At 41.3% G+C, this 27,325-nt stretch overlaps 1 protein-coding gene across 1 annotated transcript in view; it reads right to left on the bottom strand.

The window, feature by feature from the left end:
• Nucleotides 1-27,325, bottom strand: part of AKAP13 (A-kinase anchoring protein 13) — a 137,406-nt gene that overhangs the window by 19,325 nt on the left and 90,756 nt on the right. Inside the window, exons 11-20 of the mRNA XM_075714142.1 lie at nt 27,123-27,176; nt 23,577-23,639; nt 20,965-21,148; nt 19,593-19,701; nt 15,064-15,189; nt 11,037-11,079; nt 9,641-9,743; nt 4,391-4,562; nt 1,077-1,144; nt 80-146 (exon numbers count right to left, since the gene is read on the bottom strand). Coding sequence (XP_075570257.1) covers nt 80-146; nt 1,077-1,144; nt 4,391-4,562; nt 9,641-9,743; nt 11,037-11,079; nt 15,064-15,189; nt 19,593-19,701; nt 20,965-21,148; nt 23,577-23,639; nt 27,123-27,176 — 989 coding nt within the window. The remainder of the gene's footprint in view (nt 1-79; nt 147-1,076; nt 1,145-4,390; nt 4,563-9,640; nt 9,744-11,036; nt 11,080-15,063; nt 15,190-19,592; nt 19,702-20,964; nt 21,149-23,576; nt 23,640-27,122; nt 27,177-27,325) is intronic.

The following is a 27,325-nucleotide window of genomic DNA, read 5'->3' as shown; positions in this document are numbered from 1 at the left end:
TCTAATATTAGTTGTCAGAACAGTTAAGAATAGCAGATACAGCGCACCACCAAAGCAGAGGGAAAGGAAGTTTTCTTACTTTTATTTCTCATGGTCACTGTGGGTAACGAAGAGGTATCATGTGCCTGCAGCATCCCTCTCTGTGGCTGAAAGAAAAATGAAATTCTGTAATTTCTTCCTCCCTTCTCCCATCAGGCTGTGCCACATAACTAAAATAAAAAAGCTATGTTTTTTCTGAATCCTCTCACAACAGATCAGTTCTTGGCTGTATGTGTATTTTTTTATATTATATATATATGCACACACACACACACACACACGCAGGCCCCCCCCCCCCCCCCCCGTATGTGTATTATTTATATTTTTTTAATATATATATGCACACACACATATGCGGTCCCTCCCCCCAGTTGCCATCAATGAAATGGGCAAAATAACAGATGGAGAAATGTGCAGCAAATAGGACAATGAGAAGAGAAACTGCTGACAATACTGAAGAGAACTGAAAATCATAATTGTATGAACATTAACTAGCTTGGAGAACCATACTACAGAAGAGGTTCATCACATTTGGGGCAAGTATGAATTCTGTGCATTCCTCATATAAACAACATGCATATTTAATAGATTTCATTATGCATTACATCCACATGATGCTGCATTACAGGATGCAGCATTTGAGAATTAAGATATATGGCATTTAAGGGTGCTGGACACCCCTGAATTTTGCCAGTGAAGGGTTTTTTTTTTTTTAATTGAAGCATAGGACAGACCATCTCACCCTAAGGTCCCTGTGTACTGCAGGGAACAACGCAGGGAATTTGCTGCCAACAAACACCCTGTGGCGCCGACCTGGAGCATTCACAGTGTCCCGGGGACAACTACTGTATTAACCTGTGATTCTGGGGAGTTTCAGGAGAGCCCAGAGAAATTATTCACTATAGCACAGGGGCTGAAGTTCTTTCCAACAAGCTGGAAGCTTTGGGACGTACAGTAGAAGATGTTGTATATCTGCATGGTCAATTGTTTAAACGTTTTTTTTTTTTTTATTCAGTAGAGTAGATCAAATCTCTTACCTTCATTTTGACCTTTGCACAAGAAGCAAAACTCTCCTTACAGCCTTTGTGAACAATTGCATTGCAGTCTGTCAAAAGTAAAAAAACCAACCAATTAAACAAAAAACCCACAGAAAACAGGTCACTTTTTGCCATTTGTAATCTGAACCGTTATCTTGCACAACTGAGAATTACAACTTTCAGGCATCATTGTGGTTTACATGAGTAGCTACAGATACTGAGAGACAGGCTGCTTTCCCGGATAATTAGCCCTTTGTTTGTTAACAAGATCGCCTCATGGAATTCAACAGGAAATTCTGTTTAAAAATCAATGCAAGGTTGAGTCGCTGGGGTCCTAACGGGTCTTAAATTAAAAAAAAAAAAAAAGGGGGGGGGGGGGGGGGGAGAAAAAGATGGAGTTATTCCTCTGAAAAAAAAGTAAGGTGGAAAGCAGAAGCAGGACACAGAAACAGAAACCAGTTGTAGGGCAAATACTTTCTCTGAAAACACAAATACTGTTCTTATCAAGACAAGGGTTATGGGATCCAAAAGACAGGAAAAGGACAGGAAAATTGATTTACATAAACTCAGACATACCATAGCCAAGATCTACAGTACAGGTACGAAGTGCTACTGTACAACAAGATTATCAGAAAAAGTAACAGGAGCACCTGCCAGCTGACCGTGTCCTGCCAGGTTGGGACTTCCTGCTGAAAACTAGCCTGGAGCCACCGTTTTGGTCCAAAACCATGACATTTACCAATGCAAAGAGCATCATACTTCAACACCACCCTTCGCTGCCTATATGCCAGAGCAAAAGCTGTGTATCTTTTTCGGACTACCCTGAGTCTGCCCATGATCTCTGCCAGCACATTTCCGGGAATCAAAGTTTTCAAAGATGATTAAAACTAGTTTTTTTATAATAATTGATAATTGGGTTTGGAGGATTCTTCCGACAGACAAAAGATCACAACTCGGATGCTCTCAGATGAGATTCAGTAGCTTAGAGAAAGCCTGTTATTTCCACTCATTCCTGAAAACACAGATTAACACAGATCATGAATTATATTTTAAGTGTACGTTACACTGTAAGAGTACAGTTCTGAATTCTTTCTAGACGAAATATGAAAGGAAAAAATTCCATGCCCAGAATGACAAAATATGCTCACATTCCTAAAATTTCTGACATTTGGGCCTACTTAATAAAAGCCAGTAATTCTTCTGGTATTTTGAGAGAGGTAAGGGTAAGGCCATAGGGCGTTGCTATTTTGTTAATGTCCCACAATTTCCTGTGCAAGAGAGACAGAAGAAAGAAACCTGCATGTTCTTGCAAAAACCCACAAGCAGTATCATTTTTCAGATCAAACAAGGAAGAGGACAGAACCTGCTTCTGGTGCATGAAAAGAGGCAGTGAGACAATTCAGAACCATTAAATTCACACTCAAGCCTTGAAAGCCTGAAGGCAGCTCTTTAGTATGTACCATTTAGCAACATAGCATTTTGATTTTTTAGATCAAAAATCTGGTTTCAGGGACTTTATTCCTCCAATTCAGCTCTTCAGCAGGTAGAAACTTCCTCCAACTCCTCTGTATCACTAGTATTAACAATTAAACCCCCCAAAAGCTTCTTTTCTGCATCACTGATCATAAAAAATAAAAAAGACCATCAGAGAGCTATTAAAAATCAGGATTTTTTTGCTTGCCCATTCGTTTTAGAGCATGCTTAATCTTTCAGCATTGACTAGCTGTTTCAGGAAGGTGGGGGCATCACTGAAAAGTTGAGACACTGATTTAAAATAATCCAGAGCTTTAAAAGGCATTAAAAAAATGTCATCCATAGGCGAGGCAGAGCAGTGATGGTAGCAGTGAAGCACTGCCACTTCTGTAGGAAAAAAGTAGTCTACAACACCGCAGAACAAGAGAGCCTCTGCTGCTGGTTATCAGTCCTTTCCAAGGCATTTGATGGCTGATTTTAAGATGTGATGGGAGAAAAGACCACTCTCAGATGTGAGCTTACAACCTGGACCCTGATGAAACTTTGCTTGTGGCATTCATTTTCTGGCCAATGCAGAAAACTTACAATAGTTTACTATTGTGCCTTGAAAAACAAGGAAAGTAGATCTATGCTAAAACATATCATGTTGAATTATTTTAACTCATTAGGATATAGAGAGTTAAACTGGGATATATTTGATTTTCTAAGTGGCTTCAGAAGCTGTTAAGAAAGTTGAGTGGGGAAAGGCAGAGGATGCATTTCAGAGCTTGTAATTGTTGATGTTTTCCACTTCCCATCAGGCTGACACGGAGCATGTCTCATGCACACAACTTTTCTGAAATCTCTTCTCTTCCAGGAAACTCAAAACTGCTATTTGGGATTCTGGCCACTCCTTCCCCTGCTCACTGGAGATGTTTTCTACACTGCTCATCTACCAGAAGGAACAGACAGAGGCACAGCCTCCTGCTCCAGCCTGGGAGCAATTCCCGTACATGCTTCGACTCATCTCTAGGCTAGCGGAGTATTAAATATTACTAACAGTGAGGAATGGAGAGCCCTGAGCTGCACTGAGATAAAGACATTTTTGTCTGCATATTCTAGAGCTTTGGGTTGCTGCATAAACCAGCCACCATTCTGGTCTCGACCACAGAAACACTGTTGACTTTATCGAGCTACAGGCATGAAAAACCGTCTAGTAAGAAAAGAGAACAAAATCACCATTCTCGCAGAAACCATCTGCTGTGGTTCCTGTACTGCCTGCATTGCACTGCATGTACTTCACATGCACACAGGGAGTTGCCATTTGACCTGTGATACAATTTCATGTGTAAAGGGAGAAGGGGGTTAGTATTTCCTTTTTTGTACCATGCCGTTCTCACTGAGGGCTCATCGAAGCAAGTGTTTCAGAGAACTAAAGCAATATACTACAGATGGGTGGGACATTTTTCCTCACTGGAAATAAAAGCCATAATCCAAGCCACCTTTCCCTGTCCTCCATCCATTTTAACAAAGCACCTCAGCCCCAAGCCATTACATGCAGCTGAAATAACCAAAGTCCTCCAGCTGACTGATACATCCCAACAAGCAGGGGCAGAAAAACCCAGGGGATGCTGTGACGTCTGAGCATGGGCTAGGAAGGAGGTTGCAGGACACCTCCTTGCAGCCATGACTCGTTTCAGTCCAGCTTCCATAAGGCAACATGCTGCTCCATGAATCGCTATCTCCAAAGTCTCCCTCCCACCCATGTCCTTAAGCAAGAGGAAAATAAAGCATCAGGTTTGCACTTCCCATGTCAGATTTAATGAAAACCAAAAGGAAGGGGGAAAAAACCCCCGACTTACTTGCACAGTAGTACGAATCCTTATTGAAAGGTTTCATACAGTGGTAACAGGTTGCTTGGGCTACAACGGAGGTTGCAGTGAAGAGATGTCCGTTTAACAGCTTCTTGTCTTTTTCCTTCTCCTTGGAATCTTTGTCCTTCTCTTTAGTCTTCTCTTTATCCTTCTCTTTTTCCTGCCGAGAGAAAACGAACAAATGCCTTGTTACTTCGCAGAGGTCTATCCTCTAGTTACAAATTCTTCAGTGTTTGCCTTCAGCACTATGACGATATCGATCGGTATACACCTTAACAATAGTCATGTGTCTGCACAGCGCTCTGTTAAAAAAATCAGCTTACAGCCCCCATGGATGTGTCTTAACGTACTAGTGACTCGCAGTGCCTTCTGCATGGGTATCTCAGCAGCAGAGATGAAACTCAGTCTGTTCGGAAGGCAGGTATTTTCTTCCACCTTTGTTTTATATTTGCTATACAATGACTTCTTTTCTTCTAGGCTCTAATCAATCTCTTCAGCACTTTTAATGAATTGTGTCAAATACAAACACCACATGTAATGTGTATCAAACTTTCAACATAGTTAATTTTTAAGGCTGACCCAAAAGACTCGTGCTTTGCAGCTGCATTTTTAATGGGGAACGCAAACTCTTCCCTGGTGACGGTACAGCACCACTGCCAGAATATTTCCACCTCCGTTTTCCTTCTAGCAACTTTTTCAACAGTTTCATGCGATCCCAAGTAACTATGTGAAGCTTTTTGGGGAAATGGGTCTTTTACAAACTCTTGAAATATGGCACCACAGAAAGGCTGAGGAACCGTAGCAACACCATAAAAGATTATCTTGCTTCCGGAAGCCACGGTTCAACCTCAGGGCTACTCAGCTTTGGAAAGATGACATGCACAGCCAGCTTCTCCAACTTTTAGCAGAATTTTTGCTTACCTTTCTATCGCCACCTGAGATAGAAAATTGCTAAATACTAAAAATTTGAAACATTTTTTCGCCTGAAGCCTTTTGTGGATTCGGAATTCTCCCAAACAATTTTTAAAGGAAACTCCACAGAAAAACTCCAAATTTGAATCATAGCAACTCCTTCTTTTTCTACGTACCACCATACAATTCAGCTCCAGATCTGTATTTTAACTGTTACTGCAGATTTCATGGCATCTGAAAGAGCAGCTTAACCAGAAATTGGTAAAGGCTTCTGTAAGCTTATCTTTGCATTTTGTTATTCACATGCCACGTGCCCTTTGCTAAATATTGTCAGAACCTAAATATCAGAGAGCTGCAGAGCAGCCCATGTGAGCAACCGCCATGAAGCGGTTAAAAGAGGTATTGAGCTCCGCAGTCACCAGGAGGGAAACTTTTGAGCCTTTTGATGACACACTCAAATAATTAGTAACTCAGCCTAAGGTCTCCCCTCTCCCAACACACCCCAGGCGAAATACCAGCATCAGAGCCTCTTCCTGCAAAGCCTCATAAACAGAAAGTCTATTTACTGGCCCCAAACGCTGTTTTTTCTGCAAATAAGCAAAACCAAGAGTATTACCGGATCGAACAAACCCACCTGAAGCAGAAAACCTGCCAGGAAGAGTCTGCTTTGTGGCACATCTCCGCCTCCTTTGAGCCATCAGCTGGCACATAAACCTCCATAGCCCCGTCCTCCATCCACTGACCTTCCCACCTTTAACCATGCCCAGCCTGGCAGGATTCAAGAACTTAAATTCTGCAGTTTAGTCCTTGGCCAATGGTACCAAGTTGATGCCTGAAGTTTTGCTCTGTTGCCAGGACTTGGGAAGCTCCAGGAGAAAAGATCACCCTACACTCAAGGCAGAGCTTGAGACTCTCACACTTAAAATGCTGAAAGGAGATTCACCGTCTTATATGTTAAATGTACCTGATATTTACTGCAAAGCCCAGTAATTGTAGAGTCTGGAATAATACCCCGTCTTCATAAAATCACTGTAAAAACCATTTTAATTAAAGCTGAACGACCCCAGGAAAAACAGGAAAGGGTGCACCACTTTCAAGGAGGAAACAGCAAACTTCATACACGGGATGCCAGCTATACTGCTGAAATACAAGGTCTCAAAATGAGATTTTTTTTTTTTTTCTGTGACAGTTACTGGAAGGGTTTTTTTTAATAAAAGGACTGTAAAAACAAAACCATTTTCCTGCACTATTGGAGCTGCCAGCACGACTTGAAGCACAGCTTCATGGCTGAACCTGCACCGACGTGCACTAGCAGGCACGATGGGTACCGCAACTCGGTTGTACAGCCCAAAATAACCGCGCATTGCAGCAGCGGAACCCACTCTGAAATAACCATGAAGCTCTTACCTCCCAATGCTTAAGTCCTACCAGCTTCACTGTTATTTGAGGTACTTCGGCAAATTTATTCCATTTCATCGACATCCTTCCCCCGGGGGCAGGAGGGCTGCTCCCCACCAGCATTAGCCCATGGTGACAGCCAAGAGCTGCCAGCACGGGTGGCCAGGGGGGATGGCAGTCAGAGAGGAGTTGAGCAAATGGGGGAGGGCGGTACGATTGCTGCTAACTTCCTTGAAGATGATTTTAGCTTCTTTGCTACTGCTTTTATCTTGCCCTACCCTAGCTTCCACTGCTTAAAAAAAAATACAGGCAGGAAAAGATGGGATTAATATTTTAGAGGTCACCAGTCAACAGGAGACCACCCATTTAAACGGGAGAGGGTGGTAAATCAAACCCTCTGTGATGTTTGGGATACAGAAAGAGTGAATTTTAACGTACCTCAGTGTTGCTATGTAGTACTTCAGTAAACAAAGTGCTGCAGAAGATTTCCCAGACAGCAAGGTTTCATGCGTTCGCGCTCTTCCTGCTCTACGGGTCACAAATATTCCCTGTCTCCCACTCCTTTCAAACCTGTACAACTCCCACTACACACACTGAAACGCTATTGGTGGTACGGCACTGCCGAACAACTGCGCAAGTCAAGGAAAAAAGAGAAATTACTCATGCTAATTTTTTGTCATCATTTCCCAGAAACTCTCTACCAAAATGAAGGAGTATTTTTTTTTTTTAACTTGACAGAGACACAGCACGTTTTAGACTTCACAAATGTGAATCAGTGCGTGCTGCTGATTTCCAGAGACTCGCTGACTCATGCCCAAACAACCCAAAGCACATGCCAGACGTGGGTAAATTCACACAAACTTCTATCCGTATCCCCTCCAGTTAAGACTCCAAACACCACTTTACTTTTAGGTTTTTTTACCTAACTGCTTATACCATTTTCAAAAAGAGCCGTTGCCATCAGTAGGCTCAGATGTGCATTATTTTATGGTTCATCTTAGAAAACGGTGCATTTCTGAAGGTTTGGAGAAAAGTAAAACCTAGTTGGAAAGAAGTTGAAGCCTCTCTCCCTCCTGACAGCCCAGACAGCAGCAGAAACCAACTCTTCCTGTCCAACTTCCTCTTTCAAGGTTTGTTGTTTTTCGTTTTAACTCTTACAGGTTTTCATGGTCCACAATGCTTCTGAGAAATCAGTGTTCCCAAGAATTTTTAGGTTACATTATTTAAATGTACAGCTGAAGCCCTAAAAATGTATGCAATGCAAACATTCCACCATGAGCAGAGAAGAAATTGTAATTTGCATGATATTACGGCTTTTTAGTTAGTAAAAATATCAGAACTGACACGAGCTACAATTTTTGTAGTACGTGTTATTGTTGGGATTTTGGAGCAATTCTTTATCAACAGTTTCAGACACAATCATGAAATCAGTGAAATCAAACTGCACTTACTTAACAAAAGCAGAGTAAATATCTCAAAGCACTTCCGTTATATTTTCTTACCTGTCCCAACCAGATCTCTCTTTTTTTAATATATATATCTCCAATTCTTGCTTTAGAGATTATACACCCAAAGTGCAAGAACCACCTAATGAATTTTGAGTGTCATTCACAGGCTGTGCAACAGGCTGCACAACTTCTTGCTAGCGGTTTTCGCAGAGGTTTCTATGTAAACAGATTTTTTTTTTTGACATTGTACTTTGCAGCTGGGAACAGCATTGTCTTAAAGCTGCTCAGCAGCAGCTCTGAGGCGCTGGTACTTGCAGCTTGCATTTTTAAAGGCAGATCCATGAAGAGGAACTGTGTGTTAGGGTGACTGATCTCACTACAGCTGGTACCTCATTGCAAAGGTGATGCAACCTTCCAAAAACGTGTATCAAAATGTGCACTGGACCATGAGAGCACACAAACCCAGCCATGTTAGAGGAACACTCAGGCTGAAACATCCAGTGCTTATGTTGGTGAAGGCTAAAATAAAGTTTGCTTGTGCAGATGAAACGTAACCCCTCCCATACATGTATGCTTCAGCCCAGCCTTATTCCGAGATAGGCACCATGCTCATTATGCCACATTTTGTTTCCCGTTGGCTATTCGGATGCTCATCAGACTATTACAGCTACACATCACCGAACTATGTAACACACATTGACTGCTGTGAGGTAAGGCACTCAGCTTCTGTCAGACACGATAAACCCAGGCGAGATTCAAGTAAAAAATCCAACCAAGCCAAAAACCCCCCAAACATATATTATTCTTCAAGGGACAATCTAAGGCAACAACAGCCTATTTGTGTGAAGTATTTAGCATTAACGTAATCATTTCTGTAACCAATGCTGTTTCCAGGAAATTCAACTGTGCTGAGCAGCGCTTAACCTTCAGTATATTAAATCTCAGGGTTGCAAGGACAGAAAAAAGGGGAAAATCTAAATACTGGCAAAGGTCACGGTTTGAGCAACTTCTCCAGCAGTGCATGGGAACTTTATGGCAAAGGTAAAAATAAAGTGGAAACACAATACAGCCTTCAGCAGCCAGTCCCTTCTTACAGCTCCTGTCCTCATTTTATTAAACACCTCTCAGGTTCTGTAAAAATTAGACCCATCAATCACTGAAAAGCCATAACTCATGCTGGAGCACAATCTGTTCTCTATAATAAATGAAGCTTCATTCTGTGGGGAAAAGAGGCAAAAACATTGCACAGGAAAACTCACCTCAGATGCATTTCAATTTTGGGGTGCTAAGATTTCCCATGTAGCTATTCCCTATTACCCCACAGACAATCCTCCCTTCGCAAAAGGAAGAAAGGAAGAAAAAAGAAAAGAAAGTCAGGCAAAGACATAAATACCACCCTATGGAAACACACTGAAATACAGAATTCATCTCTGCTACCTATGGGTATTTCACGGCTGTATAAATCACAAGAAGCACTTACTTTGCTCTTCTTACTGCTGGACATTTTATTCCTGAGGTAGCTGAAGGTGCGACTGACTTTTGTTCCACCTTTAGAGCGGTCACTGCTGCTCTCTTCAGATATGCTAAAATCAAAAAAGAAAGAGGTTGCTTTTATTTTTTTTTTCTCCCAAAGCATCTATTAAATGGATAGATTCTTTTTTAAAGGACAAATGCATTTATTATCCAATAGAGTCACGGGCTGCTTTATAGTGTTAAACCAGAGAAGGCAAAGTGAAGACAAAACGCCGATCCAGTAGTTTGTCATATATTTCAAGGAATCCTTTTATCTGTTTTTAAGCAATCTCCATTCTCAAACCGTGCCATAGCACCCTCTGCTGCTCCTGTGGCCAAATAACCACTAACAGCTAAAGCATCTGCCCATTTACATGGCCAGTATTGCAGATACACAGTCTTGGCATTTAATCATCGATATTTCAGACAGAAAGGGAGAGGCATGCACACATCCTTTAAAGAGAAACCTCCTTCCAGAAAAAGACATCTAATGAACTCTGAAAAGGCAGTGAGTGTCTTTAAGAGAAACCACACCGTCTGCAAAGCCTCCCCTGAGAAATGAGAATACCAGTACTATGTAATAAACAGCAATGGTTATTTGTACTAATTTAGGCATTTCTGGGATGCCAGATATTATCTGCCAGTCTTTACACGCACAAGCTTATGACTTCTTCAGCTGCTATGGAAGAATAAGAAATTACAGAGGAAACTATTACTGCATTAAAGAAGAGGACACAGTCTGTCAATAGGAAATAACAACGCAAACCAAAAGCGGAACAACAGAAAGACAAATGAAATCAGGGAGAAAACAGCAGCGAGCAGAGGTGAAGAGCCTCCCAGCCACAAAATAAAGCCAAAGCTGTCAGAGCGACACAGAGACCAGACACCCAGCTGCTTTGGTGCCGCAAGCGTCCCTCCTCCAGGGAAGCGCTTTTACAGGCAGCACCCACCAGAAAGATTATCTCCTCTCTACAGCTTGCAAGGATGAAAAGTAACATGCAAAAACGCGATCAGTTTGGCCTTCGTTACAGAAATACAGAATTAACCAAAGGGAGGAACAACTACTTTTAGTGTAAAATATAACTCAGGGTAAACTGATACTGTTCGATAATAGATAATCTGATATGGTATTAGCTATGAATAAGCACAAAGCCTTGTTAGAGATAAGACCTAGAACAGACTTTCATGTTCTGTGATCTAAAATATTCTTCAGCCTTTAGTCATATGGGCCTGATTTTCACAAGCCTGGCAACTTGTGATTTCAGCTGAAGTGCACTGGTGCCAGGAAGGCTTTTGGGTATCCAAACCAGGGCCCACTGCAGGAATCCCACCAGAAGAGACGTGGTACCCCCAGAATACTGTACCTCGGAACCGAGGAACCCGTGGGGCTGCCGAATGTCTGCGTACCTGGAAAAGATCAAAGGGGTGGGGGGTGGGGGTGACACGTTAGACTGAAATCTTAGCCCACTGATTTTAGAAACACAGTTTGCATATTTGGACAGTTCAAGAGGAAGGGGAAATGTTTTCCAGAAGTGAGTTTTTAGAATAGATTTCATGTGCTCAGGATAAAGCCTGCTCTCTGTATCCTTAGGTGCTCTCAAATTAGATGCCGAGGTGAAAGCCTGCTTAGTATTTTTATCGTTCTTCAGCTATTAAGCAAAGGATGTGCATCTCGTAAATTTGCTGGTAAATCAGGGTATCTGCATCAGAACTGCCAGTTCAACGACAATAGGTATAAATGAGAATCATTCTGCCACAATGCTTTTATTTATACACCACTAGAAAGAATCTATTGTACAACGCATCCGGGTTTCATGTACAAAACTTTTCTGCTTGATAAAATTATAGTGCATTTTCCCATCAAAATTCTAAGGCACTTCATAAAGAGTAAGGGAAACAAGGGAAGCCTTATTCTGTTTTCCATGAAACATTACCAGCCTAGGGCTTAGTCACACAACAGTGTGCTTGAGGAAAGTCTGACTTTCGACATGAAGCTGAGGCTCTGCCAATGACACAAATTCTCTTTATACCACAAGAAACCTGCTTGCACAATGCATTTGGAGCAGAGTAGGTAGCTGATACCGTTTACCAGAACCATCGAAGAACACTGAAAAATCAGGATGAAATGATCCAGAGGAGAGAAGACTCTCTCTGGAGTCACTGTGCTTGTCAGGACTCCAAAAAACCCTCTCTACAAGCACTGTTTGCAGTCCTGTCTGAAGTTCAAGCAGCAGCATGACTGATCATCTCATTAGGCTCCTGCATATACATTGTAAGAAAAACAGTACTTTGGCTTCAAATTCTGTTAACATATTAAAGCTAATGGTGAATGCAAAAGAGCCACTTCACACCGGAGGCAAAGATGGTCCTCTATGCAAAAGCCGTTAAGTGCATTAGGAAAAACTGTGCGCACAATGTTATATGCCTTATGATTCTAAAATACGCGTTTTCCTAACTGCTGATTCAAGTGTCAACACAGCCTGAGACAGACATATCACTTCTTCATCTTCATATCACTTCACTAAAATACAGGCATACCCCATTACCTAATTCCTGCTTGGAGACCTCTGTTAATAACTCCCTTGCAACGTCTTTCATCTAATTAATGATCTATTCCAAATATGTCAAAGTTAGTAATACTGTAATATACATCAGATGAAGTCTACTATTCAATTTCCTGACTGTGCTGGGTTTTTTATATCTACTACCTAAGCACCTACTAAGATCACACAAGTAATTTACAGACTCCCAACTCCCTGGTTACTGCTCCAGTGACTCTGGTTCACGTTTCAGCTCTAGTTTGCTTTTAACATGGGCTAAGCCTCCTTAGTCTTTCCTTTTTTTAATAGATCCATCAATTTGACTGGATTTAAGTATTTCACAAACCTTTTTGTTTCTTTGCAGTTAACGTAAGAAATACGAACGAACGCTGAATCAAGAGCTGTAATAATTTGATATTCGTGACTGTTTTTCAGCACACTGAGAAAGTACATTGCATGGGAACTTCAATTATGTACTATTTCTCTTCTACTGCGATAGTGTTTTATCTTAAAAATGGGGGATTCTTGACACTGGCAGGCAAAATGGATCCAGACAAAAATCAAGGTGAAAGCCTCTTTATGGTTTCATATTCTAGGTTACAATATAACATTGTATGGTCAATGCTCTGCTGCAAGCTATGAAGTCCATGAAGACGAGCATAGAAAAGCACACATTTTCTCACCTTCAGGGTTTTATTTGAGGTAGAAGATGTGAAGTTTTATTTCCATAACTTTTGAAATGCTAAAACTGACCACAACGCACAAAAAAAGTTAGTTTTGTTCAAGGCCAGGACCGCTATCTATCTCCAATGAACCTGGGCTAGCAGCCAAATTTTGGTGTACTTATCTGAACACCTTTTACGCATCACCCACCGAAATTATTTCTCATGGTAGCTTGACTTGAACTAATTCATCAAGATCCATTGTACAGAAAGCAGCGAATGGACTAGGATGTTGCAAACAAAAGAAACCAGCTCACAACTCCTTAATGCTGTCAGTAATTAAACTTTTGTGGGTCAAGAAATGCAAAGGCTTCATAATAATTTTCTAAAAGGTACAGACTGGCTTGTCCAGCCACCTGAAATCCATGTCTTAAATATCATAATATCAAACCCACTGCAACTAATTCTCCATACTCTAGAGAAAAACAGGCATGGAGAGGTTGAGCAGCAGTAACTGAAATGCAAGTGCAATCTCAGTGCTAACACATCCATCCTCTTATGAGGAATGAACCTTGAAGACATGAAAAAATAAACAACCTGGTCTGGGATTACTACATGAAAAATGCCTATTGCCAAAGCAGTCTTATGAATAGCTGTGGCTAAACCAACCTTTATATAAAGTCACCACAGTACCCTCAAATATGAGGGAATAAAACACATGTAAAGAAAGCAACATTTTTGTTTGAGACAATATCCAACATTACTTTAAATGCTCATCAGTAACAGCAGCACTGTTGAGGGAGAGAAGATAAATACTGGCTAACAGAAATACCCCCCAGAATTGCTATATCCTAACCTGACTATTAGGAATTACTTAACTGATTGGATGCTTAAAACAAACAAAAAGAAATTTAAAAAAAAAAACAAAACAAAAACAAAACAAAAAAAACCCAATTGAAAACCCAAATCCACCAAGATGTTTAGCTACGAGTACTTTTTATCGTGGGAGCATGACATCAATGCACAGCTGCACATGTTTGCAGCTCACTTTGTGGGGACCATGAATTTTGTGTTTTGTTAAAGGCAGAAGAGAAGGACAGAGCAAAGGGGAAAGAGGAAGGAGCTTAAATACCGAAGCGGGTAGTATCACAACTGGGAAGAGCACAGGACTTTCTTGCAGGAAGGGATAAACCCACAGTGAAGACTAGGAATGGAAAACAGGAGAATTTAGATACCTACAACATGGATGGTGTGGAGATTTTTTTTAAATTCATGAAGCAACAAAAATCTGTTGGACTGGAAAGCAATTTCCCCCATCCCAGTATAGACACAAGGGATGTGGGCTAGTTTCCTTGCAAACATTTGATTCAAACCAACTAATGCAGCTGCTCTGAATTTTCTCTTTAGACAGAGAATTACCTGTTCTGGTTTACTGCAACAGTCTAATAAAACATTCTTAAGAAACAGGAAGCATTTTCAATAATCTTTGATAAGCCTACTTAAAAAAACAAGAGGAGTCTAAATTAGTTTAATTCAATCTTCTGCTTTAGTTGGGTTTCTTTTAGCAATGGAGTTTGCAGGAGTTAAAAAAAGCTACCATATAACACTTGCCTGTTTCCCAACAAAACTATTCTGATTATAATATCAGGACCTAGATATGAACACCTTGATGATTTAAGGTGTTTGGCTGCAATGTATGCTTTTTGCTCAGTAGGGGAACTGTGAAGTTGTAACCAAGATTTTCAGCATTTTATATCAAGGCTTCTCTCCTCTTCTACTTCCACCGAGCAATGTATTCACTCTCACCTATGGAGGGCAAGGATTTACCTCTTCTGTTAACTCCATGCACTGCAACAATCTCAAGACAAGTATTTTGGTTTTAATAAAAAGGCAATGACTATACTGGCGGTCAGAGTTGCAGATAATGGTATTTTTCATGTGGATACAGACCAAAACTAACCAGATGAGATGTGATGGTGCTGATGTACAAAACTCTTTGGATTATAATCCCTTTATTCTGTCATTAGTTAGTATTTAGATACAGGACCAAGATAATGCTGTTAAGCATCACGCAATGGAAAGGTTAGTTCAATGTTTGCAAGGTGAAACTTCGAGGTCGAAAGCAGAAAAACAGATTTTCCTTTGTTTCCACCCATAACGGCTGCAATGCACAGAAAACGATTACTTACTATCCAACTCCTCCTCCTCATCACTGGAATAAGAGCCAATAGAAAAGAGAGTTTTAGACTTAGGAATGAGTGGAGAGATGCTGAAGGAGAAGGAGATTCGTCTCGATGGTCGAGTCCGGCCCTGGGCTGAGAAGTGGGTTAACAGCAGACATTAGAGCATGCTTGAAAATGCATTCAATAATAAAAGGGAGAGGAAAGCAGCCAAAGCAAACTAAAACCAAAGCAAAGGAAATGTCTGCAAAGCAGCTGGCTTCAGAAAAGGCACAAGAAACAAAGAACTGAGAACGTGCAAATTCCAGAGGATGCAAGTTTCAGAGGATGCAGGTCGCACTGCATGCATAAGTCAAGGTTCAAGGCTTTCTTATCTTTGCTGTCATCTTTTTATAGGAACTCTTAACGAAGACTTGTATGCGAACAGTCATTTTCCCAAACAGAATACCAACAACAGAGGCGATCTCTGGACAAAGGGCATCTGCTTCACTGAAATAACTGCCAGGGAATCAAACTAGAACAACTCAAGTTCTTGTTTAAGGGTGCTTTTTGCAGTCAAATGACACCAAAGCTGCTGGGTATAGCAAGGATACTTTATCTGAAGTGTTGACTTTATCTACCTAGGGAGGTTCTTGCCACTTCTACCTCTAAAAAAAAAGCCAACACCATTTCGATAATGTTATGCCCTTAAAAGCTTCCAGCTTTAAAATGGAGAGACCTACATTTCCTTTTCTTCTCCAAAATAAAACAGAAAAAACAAGCATCTCCTCTCTTGCCTTCTTCTAAAACTCAGAGTCCTTATTTCAAACAAACTGCCTAAACACGAGAAAAGCCCCTCTGCACCCTCTCCTGTCCTTGCCCGGAAGAAGTCTACCAAACACAGTGCCAAACTCAGCAATCAGTCTGTGACATCAAATCTCCCGTTATCAGTAGGATAATGACAACAAGTTCAATCATCTTTTCTCAGACTTGTTACTGCTCTGCCTTCTGCTTATTTCAATTTGTGAAGTTATATTTATCTTCCAGTAATGTGCACTTTTCCAGGAATCCCTGCTATTTGTCCATGCCTTCGTCTGCAAACTTTGCAAATTAAAAGGGTTTACTGTAATTCCTGTTTAAAAATAGTTTATTTTTAAAAGCAGCTCTTGCACAGCAGCAGCTTTCCAACAATTCTTTATAAGTACAATCTTCTCTGAAAAGAGATGTGGGAGCCAGCTAGCCTCTCTTAACTGAAATGGCTACACAGCCTCTTATGGAGATGCCCAAGGGCTGTATTTCCCAAACCTTCTCATCGCACAAGCACAGGTAGAAACCTCTGAGCTGTGACCTGACCAACAGCAGGTTGCTGGATACTCATCAGTCACACGGTACATCAGTGTGTCCTTGGGAAAGATGACTGGGACAGGGCTGGGGAAACTCTGCCCCGGGACAGGTCTGACCTAAGGGTCCTACATTAAGCATCTACATTAAACACCTTCAGTGCATATATTCAGGCACTTTTAAGTCATTTTGCTCAACAGGGAAATGAGCCTAGAGACTTTATCAGTGTTAAACTGCCAAGAGAAAGAAGGAGCAATTACTACTCTCTTTGAATAAAACATGTCCTTTCAGCCATATACAAAGAGAATTTTTTGTATTGCTGGTATCATATCCCAAAACTAAATTCAGAATATAAAAATATTATCCGAGGAATATCCAACGCAATGCAAGCAATGCAAAGCAAACTCCCCTGAAACTTTCCTTCAACCATTAGTCATAAATGCCAATTGCCTGGAGGCGATTTGACTAAAATTATGTGCACACTTTTCCAACGTAAGCAGAACAACCCTAGAGGAACCCAATGAAAGGCATTTAACGTGAAGAATTCTTAGCAAGATTCATGCATTAATTTTGTTTAGACTGCCTTTCAAAGGAGTTGTTCAAATGTCCCAGACCTGAAGAACATGACCAGGCAACACTGCTTGCTTTCTTCTATAGTCTACTGTCTATTTAGACTAGAAGTCAAGATGAACAATAATACTTTACTGTAAATAGAACCACCTCCTCCAGCACAGTTCAATTCAACTTCCATTTCAGTGGTTTTATTTATAGCAGTTCCTGGCTTTATAACAATGCTCCACACTGGAAATTTGCTATTCCAAAGCCGAAAGCAGTCTTCCGAGCACTCCAGCCAACAGCTCTTGTGACCTCCCTCTATAAAATGCTGAAGGATTAACAGTTGTGAATGGCCACAGCAGCTTTTGGAACACCTGAGACATCAGATGGAGTGCAGGCTAGAAACTCAAGTCTTGGAAATTGCTCCTGCCACAGTACATATGACAACAAATGGGAAAAATAAGAGAAAGTCCTCCCTATGTTTATTCATTTGGATTTAGTATTCAAAGCTTTTGTGCAGAACACGTTGCTTTCTTCCTATTCAGACACATTTGCAGGGATCAGAGAATTTTTTTTTAAACACCTACCACAAAATTATGCAAGTGGAATGAAGAATTAAAGTTTTCCTAGAATTCACCTCTGTGAAATCAAGGATTTATTCTTGCTTAACTCTGAAGTATTCTGCCACATTCTGCCAATAGTATGAATATCAAACCTAGGCGATACAAGGGAGTTTATACACCAAGACCTTGTAAAAGGCACTAGGCTGCTTCACATGTACTTATGGTTACAACTCAAGTAACAATATTCCTCTTTCAAAGTGACTGAGGAAGAATGAAGTGATTTACTGAAGTTTCCAAAGTCAGGGAAGTGTCAGAGTTGGGAAGAAAATCCGTGACCTAAATTTTCAAGGTGAGTAATCCTTTTGGATGCTCACATCAACCGCCTCAAATGCATCGATTTTCAGAAACCACCTTCCTATAAAAATGAGGCCCTTCTGAGGTGTCACAAATTAACTGCTGAGAAAATAAAGCTCACAGAAGAGTTAGTAATTTTTAACTTAAGCATCCAAAACTCACAGACATCTGCCTCAAAGCAGAAGACTACCCTGCTACTTCTTCCACAGCCCCTCTGGAAAGCTTACTACATCTTCTGTTTTTCTTCTCTCTCAACGAGACTGTTGTGGCTAGGCCAACTCTAGAAGAAGATGGGGTAATCAAACCTGTCTACCACCAGCTCAGGCCTCGACGGCATTTTTAACGTGGGTCATACGACAGAGAAGAGCAGGAAGGCAGCAAGTCGTCTGATTCCAAGATGGAGGCATGAATCCTCTGCTGTCGTAACCCACAGGCCTGAAGGAAAGTCTCAAGGGAGAGGGAGACGAGCCTCAGCCGGCCAGGCGCCCTCAGCCACCAAGAGCATGTTTTCTGGGAGCTAGCTGAGTTATTTATGGTGTTTTGTTAGCAACCGGATGCAATGCCAATAAATTGGTTGCTTCAAAAAAAAAAAAAAAAAAAGAAGGCCTTCAACCCAAGGAGGAAAGAGGGTGCGCCATTACACAGAGCAAGAGCCGGTCTCCTTACGGGACAGATCTGCCAGCGTTTTGATCACCATTGCCGGCGGACACATCCATTAGGCCATATGCTTATTAATCATGGAAGAACGATGGCAAAGAATTTAAAAGCATCTCCTGCAAAGCATAATCTCTGTGAGCTTCCTCCAGCAAGCCTCCTAAATTAATAAAATCATAGAATCATAGAATGCTTTGGGTTGGAAGGGACCTTGAGAGATCATCGAGCCCAACCCCCCTGCAGTAAGCAGGGATTGAACCTGTGAACTTGGCGTTATTAGCACCATGTTCTAACCAACTGAGCTAACCCGGCTGGTATGCCTTTCTTAAAAGCACCTTTCCCTTGTTTAGGCTTGCAAGGAAGCAGCATCTTAATAAAGAGAAAAAGATCAGAGACCATCACTGATTGACAAGACGTGATCTAAAACGTCCCTACCCTTCCGAAGCACATCCAGCTGCAGCCTTTTGAACAACTTTTTCAGCTGAAAGAATCAGTCAAATTGCAAAATTAAGTGCTTGTTATTGCTTCAATTAAGCAAAACTGAAAAATTTCACCTAATCATCTCTTTTTTTTTTTTTTTCCAGGAATGAGATTCGATAAATTATGCCCAACTGCCCCAAAACATTTCACTCAAACAGAAACAAACTTCCCCAACGAGACCAAGACATGGATTCTCAAGTTTTCATATATCAACTTCCAAAAAAATCCAGAAGTAGGAAAATAAGATCTCAAGTGGAATTTACCTCGACATCAAAGGAAGAAATTTTGAAAGGATGCAATATTAAAACTTTTTTTTAATAAACTCAATCAATCATAGTTTTCATACCAGTAGCCTAATTAAGATAAAACAAAGAAAAGAAACCCAACAGAAGTGGAAATACTAGGGATACACTGGGAAGAACAAAATATGGATCTAAACTGAATGGGTTCTCCTTTTCCACCCACAATTCCATGCAACAGTGAAACATATTTCGCATAATACAGGAAAGCAAGAGCAGGTACGAGCAAATTCTGCCTTGGGAAGGTAGCAAGATATACTTAATAATACAGATGATGGAATGGATAAGGATAAGGGAAAATTGCGTTACTCACTGTCCTGCGCTGGTTTACTAATTGACATTAGAGACACAGATTTGGTCAGTGGAGATGAAACAGCAGAAGAACAGAAATTAAATCCTTGCGGCTGAGATGTTTGATGCATCTGCAGAACAGAAAACAACCACACTGAGCAAATATGTCAAGCACGACAGCACCATCCCAACTACAGATGTTTAGTGCTCATGTTTACTGAAATGCTCACTTTCCAACAGCAGAAAACTGAAATGATCCTGGTATAGGGTAATAGGTGAGAAATGCAAGGACCACAAAAAAGGCAATTAGTGTCACACAGGTGAAATGCAACATTTTGTTTTGTCTTTTTAAGCGTACGACAACTACTTATGCAACAAACAGAGAGACTCTGGCTCTTTGGTTTTCTTGCAAGATACTACAAGATGGATATTGTTAACTGCCTGATGGCCACTGAAATTACTGCTGTGATTCCAACTCCTCAGCATAACCAGATTGCGGTTCAACATGGTAAAAAATCTGATGCTTAACAGTGTGTTCCCCAAAAACGCCATTCCTCCAAGCAAGAGAAGACATGAGAGTCTTTGACATAACAGCTCTTACAGGCCAGATCTTGTAGGATCCGTTTACTGCCTTGATGTACAGCAGTGACTCTACAAGGTAAACAGACTGGCTGGCTAATGATTCTGGCATGAACCCAGAAAATACTATGGCTGAAACTTCAAACTCAGAAATCCAGGGTATTTAGAGTGTTTAAGACTATAATTGCTTCTTTAATAAAAATAAGCAGAGACTCTCATAATATTGTGGCCCATGTGTCCTTAATAGCTATCACAGAATTCCGCTCCAGCGAGATCACTCTGCATTTTCTTAATATGAAATTAATATTTTGCTTAACTGTTGCTTATAATAATAAGCCTTTTGATTCTGGTTACGCTTATGAAAGAAAAAAAAAAAATCTTTATTTTCCTCCTGTGATACAAAAATAAACTTGAACACTTTAACAGATAAATTACTACTTGGTATTTGTGTATATTTCAGGTCTGCAAAAGGCAGCATAAGCATTATTTGCGGAAGCCTTATAACACCTGCAATTGATAGTATCACTATATCCATGCTAAAAATTTTTTCCATGATTACACATGCAATCTGTGGAAGAAAACTGGGAAATTTCTTGTTCTCCACCCTAAGACTTCACCCATCAACCACACTGCCCCAAAGAACCAAGCAGCAAATTTAACACAGGGGAAACTCCTCTGTGTTAAAGATGGAAATCTTTAATAATATTACATATACAAGGTGCAAGCCTTCACAGCAAAACTGTGTCTTGGAAAAATTACTTCAAAACATCAATGTAGCATTTTCTAGAAATCTAACAATAGCTGTACAGCTTTACCTGGTGATCGTAGTCTCTGACTTCCCCTTGCTCGAGTTCTTCAGTGAGCAAGACCAGGGACCCACACTGATTGCTGGCAAGCGGACTCCGTCTGAGGTCTTTGGAGCTCAGAGAAGAAGCCTCCAAGTTTGTAGAGGGCTTCTTGTTCTCACCAGAGTCTCCAGCAAGGCCTTCTAGGCTGTAACTGAAGAGAAACCATGGCGGTTAGATCCTGACAAACTCTTAGGGACTGGTGTTTTTCAGCACATAGCACCTTGACGCATAAAACACAATGCAGTCACTAACTGAACTGTGCAGGGAAATGCTGATCTTATTCCTCAGCATGTTACTTCTCAACGACCAAGTGCAGACAGCGGTGGAGGGATTTCTATCTTCTTCATAACTAATATAGCAGCATCTTTGTGCCTCTAAAGAGACAGTAGTTGCTTGAGAGCAACCATCCAAACTCTTCGTCAATGGGCTTTCCCACTTTTTTTTCCCCCTCCTTCTTCAATGGTGCACAGGAAAATCTAGAAACACTACTTCTGAAGATTTTGATGCTTCCACATACTCTCTTCAGTAGCTTTTTATTAGGTTGTCTCAGGGCTTAAAGCCACCCAAATTAAACTACCTCATATAGCACAGTGCTGCATGACCTGGACCACCACCGCTCCCAGCAGGCACAAAACCAGCTCTGGGCTGCATGTAATGTTCATCTCTGCAGACACATCCTCTGAATCTATTTAGCCCTTGCCACTGCACAAAGCTTCAGCACTGATAATGTCCTTCTTTCCTGCCAAAGCTCGTTTCTTTTTTTCCTTTTCTGTGTTTTGTGGTTTGTTTTTTTTAAATTCAATAAATATTGTTTCCATCAGCCAACCAATCCTATTTTATCATTTGCTGATGAAGCTAGGTCTGTCCAATGGAGCCAGACATAATCACTCAAACCTAAACAAAATACCAAGCTTTTGCTTGCAGAATTGGTAGTAACAAAAGGCTTGGTCAACCTCTGTAGAGACAGCTGCTGATAGGCAAGTGACCTCTACAGAAAAAGGCTAATACACTCTCTTCTCACCTATACAAAACAGCCCCTCTTTCACATGTGACTATTTCCACCTGATGTATCTTGGCCCTGATATTCTGCCTCCGACCTTCCTGCTCCTCATGCCCAAGCATCGACAAATCCACTGCAATGCCAGTTTGGGTTAATGTGCAAGCTTTACAGATTCACCTCCCGGTACACTAGCACAACTCTGTGGCTAATGTTTGATTGTATGCACACAAAGTTCTGCTAGCTTGAAGCAAGGCCTATGCTGGATATATATCCCAACTGCAGGTTAATCATGACATCTAAGTGGCCAACAAGCTAACATATAAGCAAATGAAAGGAAAACACACTGCAGATTGTACAGATTATTTAAACAACTAGAGGACCTTTAAATTCAGGTCGACTTGCACAGCAGTGATTAATGTTCTGCATTCCTTCAGAAGCGTTAAGTGGCTGATAAATATGCATCTTCGAAGCAAAAATTGCAATAAACCTCAAGTAAGATTTACTTAATTTTGTAAGACTTTTTTCATGTTAGTTAGTGAGAAAGAAGACTGATTGAGGCATTTACAATTTAATCTGCTTTAGGAAGATTTTGGCTCAACAATGTGTATCAATAGCAGACATTATAAAGTTTATTCTAAAACACCTGCAAAGAGAAATCAGTCCCATTTCTACCAATTATTTAGGGCAGAGGAAACGTTTTTTTTCTTGCATCCCAAGATGATAACAATGGTGCCATATAGTGCATAAAAAATTGTGTAGTTTGTCGTGACACAAACAGCTCAAAAATGCCAATATTGGAGAAATAAAAATAGTCATCAGTTGGTAATATTGGTCTGTAATTGTTGGTTGGGGTATATAGATCAAATGTAATTAAACCTGTAATGGGAAGGACTTATTGACTTCTTTCTCAGTATCTAGTCTTCAGAAAAAGAGTTTATTAGCTCTACCCACAACCAACAAGAACTGCCAGAAGAACTCAGGAGCTATAAAACCTGGGAGACCAGCTTCCAGGCAACATCATGTAAAGATCTTACCTGCAAGCATCAATCCCAACTCTGGGACTTTCTACAGAAGATACAAGCTTTAAATATCTGGGAAATCTATCAGATTGGTTTTTCACATAAAGTTTTACATGATTAGCCTCTTTGAAGAAGAAACTAGATCTTTCAATTTACAAAGAGCAAGTCTGTATGAACCTAAATCCTTCATGAGATCCGTCCAGAACAAAGCAGTGCTGAATCATGTTAACTCTCGTTTTGATTCTTTGGCTGTCACAATTATTGTTGTGATCATCGCTGCAGAAAACACACGCCTTAAAATCATCACAGAACAGAGCAGCTCAAGCCAACAGTGCAGCTTCTTTAACACTCAAGGCCAATGAAAAGCAGCCACCACCTTCACCTGCACCCCAGTTCAGAAGACCCATTCCCAAGACAAATTGCTGAAGAAGCAGCCGAAGCAAACAAAACGCGTGCGCACTTCAGCCAGAGCAGCAGCAGCAAAGGCAATGCATGAAAAGCTGACGACAGGGTGTTTGCAGTGCTCCTTCGCTGCTGCTGCACATTTATTTATACCATACCTTCTACAAGTAAAGTCAGGACCCATGGCAATGAACTGTACGCCAGAGGGACACCAGCTCAAACTGGGAACATTAAAAGAGGCAAAGAAAGGAAAAGGGCTGTGATTATTGGATTGTTACGGAACAGGGAATGTTAAAAGACTCTCACTCTTGCATATCTTAAAAAAAACCCCAACAAACTCAGAAATAACGCAGTAGCTACTATATATTTCTGGCTGCCAGAACACACCAGAGTGCCCCAAGTGACCGCGGTTACCGCCGAACGGGTAGCAGGACAGCCCATGCTTCCCCCAAACTGATCCCATCGGTGAGTATATAATGTACTGGAGAAACTACTCCTTGCAGGGAGAGAAGTTTTTGGGGAAAAATGGGCTGAAACACACCAAAGCCAATTTTACATAAGTAATCACACACAGCCATTTTGTTAGTAATGATTAGTGTTCTTCTGGTACCTCTCATCCCCAAATCAGAAAAATAATCCCTTGCAGATATTTAAGTCGCCACCATACAAGTATTAATAATGTCAGGCTGCACTTGGGAAAAATAAGGACAGCGCTACATTCTTAAATGCTGCACAGCAAATCAGTGAAAGAGGCTGGAAGAAAAAAACGGGCTTGTCTTACTATTAATTTGGGATTAAATCAAGAGTCCTTCAGAGAGTACTTTGACTAGAAAACCTTTCAGCTCCCATACCCCAAAAGAGTCCCAAGTTGCATCATGAAAGACATAAGAAATGCAAATACAGAATGCAAATATTTTGGTTGTTATTTTAAGTACTGCTTTTGTTATTTTTCCTTTGCCAGCTCATGGCCCAATTGCAGGTTTTGCAGACACAGAGAAATCAATCTTCTTGTCAGCTATGACATACAAAGGATCCCTAAATCTTGGAAAAGCTGTCCAGGAAACATACGTCGTCTGAGGGGAATTTTGCATCAGCACACATCTGCCAGAGCAGCTCTGCACAAGTCCTGCTCCCAGCCCCTGGCCTACAATCCACACAAGGAGAGGACATGGCCAGAGCATGCTTTGCTCCATGCCAGGAGCCTACGAAAAGGGCAGAACAAGTCTAAGCATCCCTGGGCCAGGATTTGTGAGTGCCAGAAGCCTCAGAGGGTAAAGACAAAGGTTTAAAGCCACTGACTGCATCATCTCATGCCAAGTCCTCGTATAGTTTCCGCACGCAGTACGACACTGGAAACATTCAGGAAGGGTTTGACGGTTGGTGTTCAATGGTGGAGTTCAGATAATTGCTCCCTGTTTTATTGAGGATGTTAACTGGGCGAGGACACACCTGAAGTACCTGTGCTTTGCACCCCAAACTCCAGGTGTGCTTCACCAGTCGCTCTCAGCACAGCACCATAAGCACTCTTCATGAAGACATACCTTCCCGTAACATGCCAATATTTCCAAGTACTTCACCATCACCATCCAATTAAACCATGGTGGCAGATGTATTAGTGAGGGATGGGGGGGACTAAATACTTGCTTGAGATCATACAAGAACCAAGTCCTGGCCACAGTAAACCCATCTCCATCATACATCTCAGTCTGCACTCTCAGGCTTGGGTTCAGCCTCCCAGCAGAGTTCAGTAAAACCTGCCCAGCGGAAACTAGACGGAGGCTGAGAAAGTATCCCAAGGAAGGTATCCCACACGCTTCCCCTCTCCTCGCTTCCCCCCGCCATCTGCCTGTGGCCCCAGGACTACTGGGCTTGGTGGACCCTTGGAGCTATGCTTATGTCGACTCGTTTGTAAAAGTCAGTAATTCTTGTGTGGTCACTTTTCAATTGAAAGAGAGAGGATTGTCCTCCTGAAAGAGACGATGCAACATTTGCACTAGATAGTGCACTTTAAGATACCTCTGCTCCTGACCATTAGCATGTTATAGTGATAATCCCAAATGCTTCCTGCAGGGAAGGGAAGCAGAAGAGTGGACGGAGGGAAGGAGAGGAGCAATGCATATATGGAGGAAGAAGCCTGGAAGTGGTGGAAGGTCTCAGAGAAGGAAAAAGACCTTTTGGCAAGGGCTGTGGAAAGCAGTCTGACAGAATTACAATCCCGCTGGGGAGCCACCCACAATCTGCTGGCATCACCATAAAAACCAAACAAGATCAATGCAGAGCATGCCAAACCCCTTTATGGAAGACGACTTGGGGAGGGGTGATGAGCTATTATATACATCAGCCTTGTGGGAGAACATAAACTGGTAGAATTCATTTCAGGCTGCTGCCCTGCAACTGGGGTTAGAGAGGATGATACCAAAATGGGTGGGATGCCAGGGGGGAAATAAAAGCGAGACTGCTTATGAAAGAATTACGATACATTTCAGATATGACTAGGTATTTCAGGTTGCCTGCTTGAGACATTTTCTTCAGCCTACGTGTAAGGTCAGTGTTTCAGGATATTATGACTCTAAATGCTAACACAGCTCCTACAGAGAAGCCTTAACAGACAACTGGTACAAAGATGTTCATTTGCATGAGCTGAGAAGATGAGCACTGCACTTCTTCCTCCAGAGCAGAGTGATGCAAATAAAGTGGCTTCATAGAAATAAAAAAGCATGTTCTTTCTTGTGCCTTTAAAAAAAATTATTTTTTAAGAGCCCTCTCCTGAACTGCACAGCACTGCTCATATGGCTTCATTTATGCTGATGGCATGGTGGTAATAACATCGTGGTAACATTTTTTCCATACGTGGAAATACAGTAGTTTGCTTACACACACACATGTAACCCCATCCATTTCAAGGGAAACAAAATCCTGACTTAACCTGCCACAGGAGGAGAGGTAGCAGGCTGTGGGAGATGAAAAGACGTTGTACCGCTGAAGGGGAGAGGTTAAACTTCTCTTCTTTTTTTCAGCCTAAAAATGTACACGTGTGGACAGTCCACATGTCTGCTGTGTCAAAAACTGAGTGTCCTATTTTATATGTTAACAGACAGCGCAAAGGTTACGTGAGTGAAAATGCATTAGCTGCATGACAGATAAGGAACTGAAAGTTTGCAATACAGAACAAAAAAAACACACATGGAAGTAAAGAAAAAAATACTTATTTTCTACTTTTTAGGACAATGGTTTTAAAAAACTTCAAAAGAGCAAAATTAAAGGCATTTAATTCAACCAGCTGCAGATCTGCACAGTATTCTCCAACTCTGAGATCATTTCTGACGCATCCCCTCCCCAGGTTCCCCCCCTGCAAGTCTTGGCAGCGAGTCTCTGATGCGCTTTAAAACCAAATTACGCACATGCTCACAGGTAAACAATTATTTTAAAACAACTCCAAACCTTACACATGGCAAAGGCCAACAAAATGATATCTGCGATTTCTCCAAGTTATCAACATATCATCCCGGAGAAAATGGCTTGAGCATGTGCTCTGCAGGTCAGAAAAAGTGCCCTGGGTCAGACTGGAGAGGGAAAGCAGCCAAGTGGGATGCATAGCTCTAATGCCAATGCTTCGAGAGGTACTACAGGTTTACTAACATGACAGTATGGAGTTAGTAGGCATTCAAACGCAAAATGGTTAATCACGTTAGTTGGCTTTGTACCTTCTCCTATGAATGGGAGGCTTCTTTACACCATCCCCCAGAACTCGCACTGAACTGAAAATGAATCATGGAGAGTGGTCAGCAGCTTGAATGGAAAAAGATGAACAAATGGCAGCTGAAGGAATATCCCCAACAAATGAACAACAGAAGGAATGGGCATACAGAGAAAACACAAAATTAAATACTAAAGGAAGGAAGTAATG

This window comes from Pelecanus crispus, chromosome 7, assembly GCF_030463565.1.
Source record: "Pelecanus crispus isolate bPelCri1 chromosome 7, bPelCri1.pri, whole genome shotgun sequence".
Lineage (NCBI taxonomy): Eukaryota > Metazoa > Chordata > Aves > Pelecaniformes > Pelecanidae > Pelecanus > Pelecanus crispus.
Note: the sequence above shows the minus strand (reverse complement) of the source record. Positions and strands in the feature narration are given on the sequence as shown.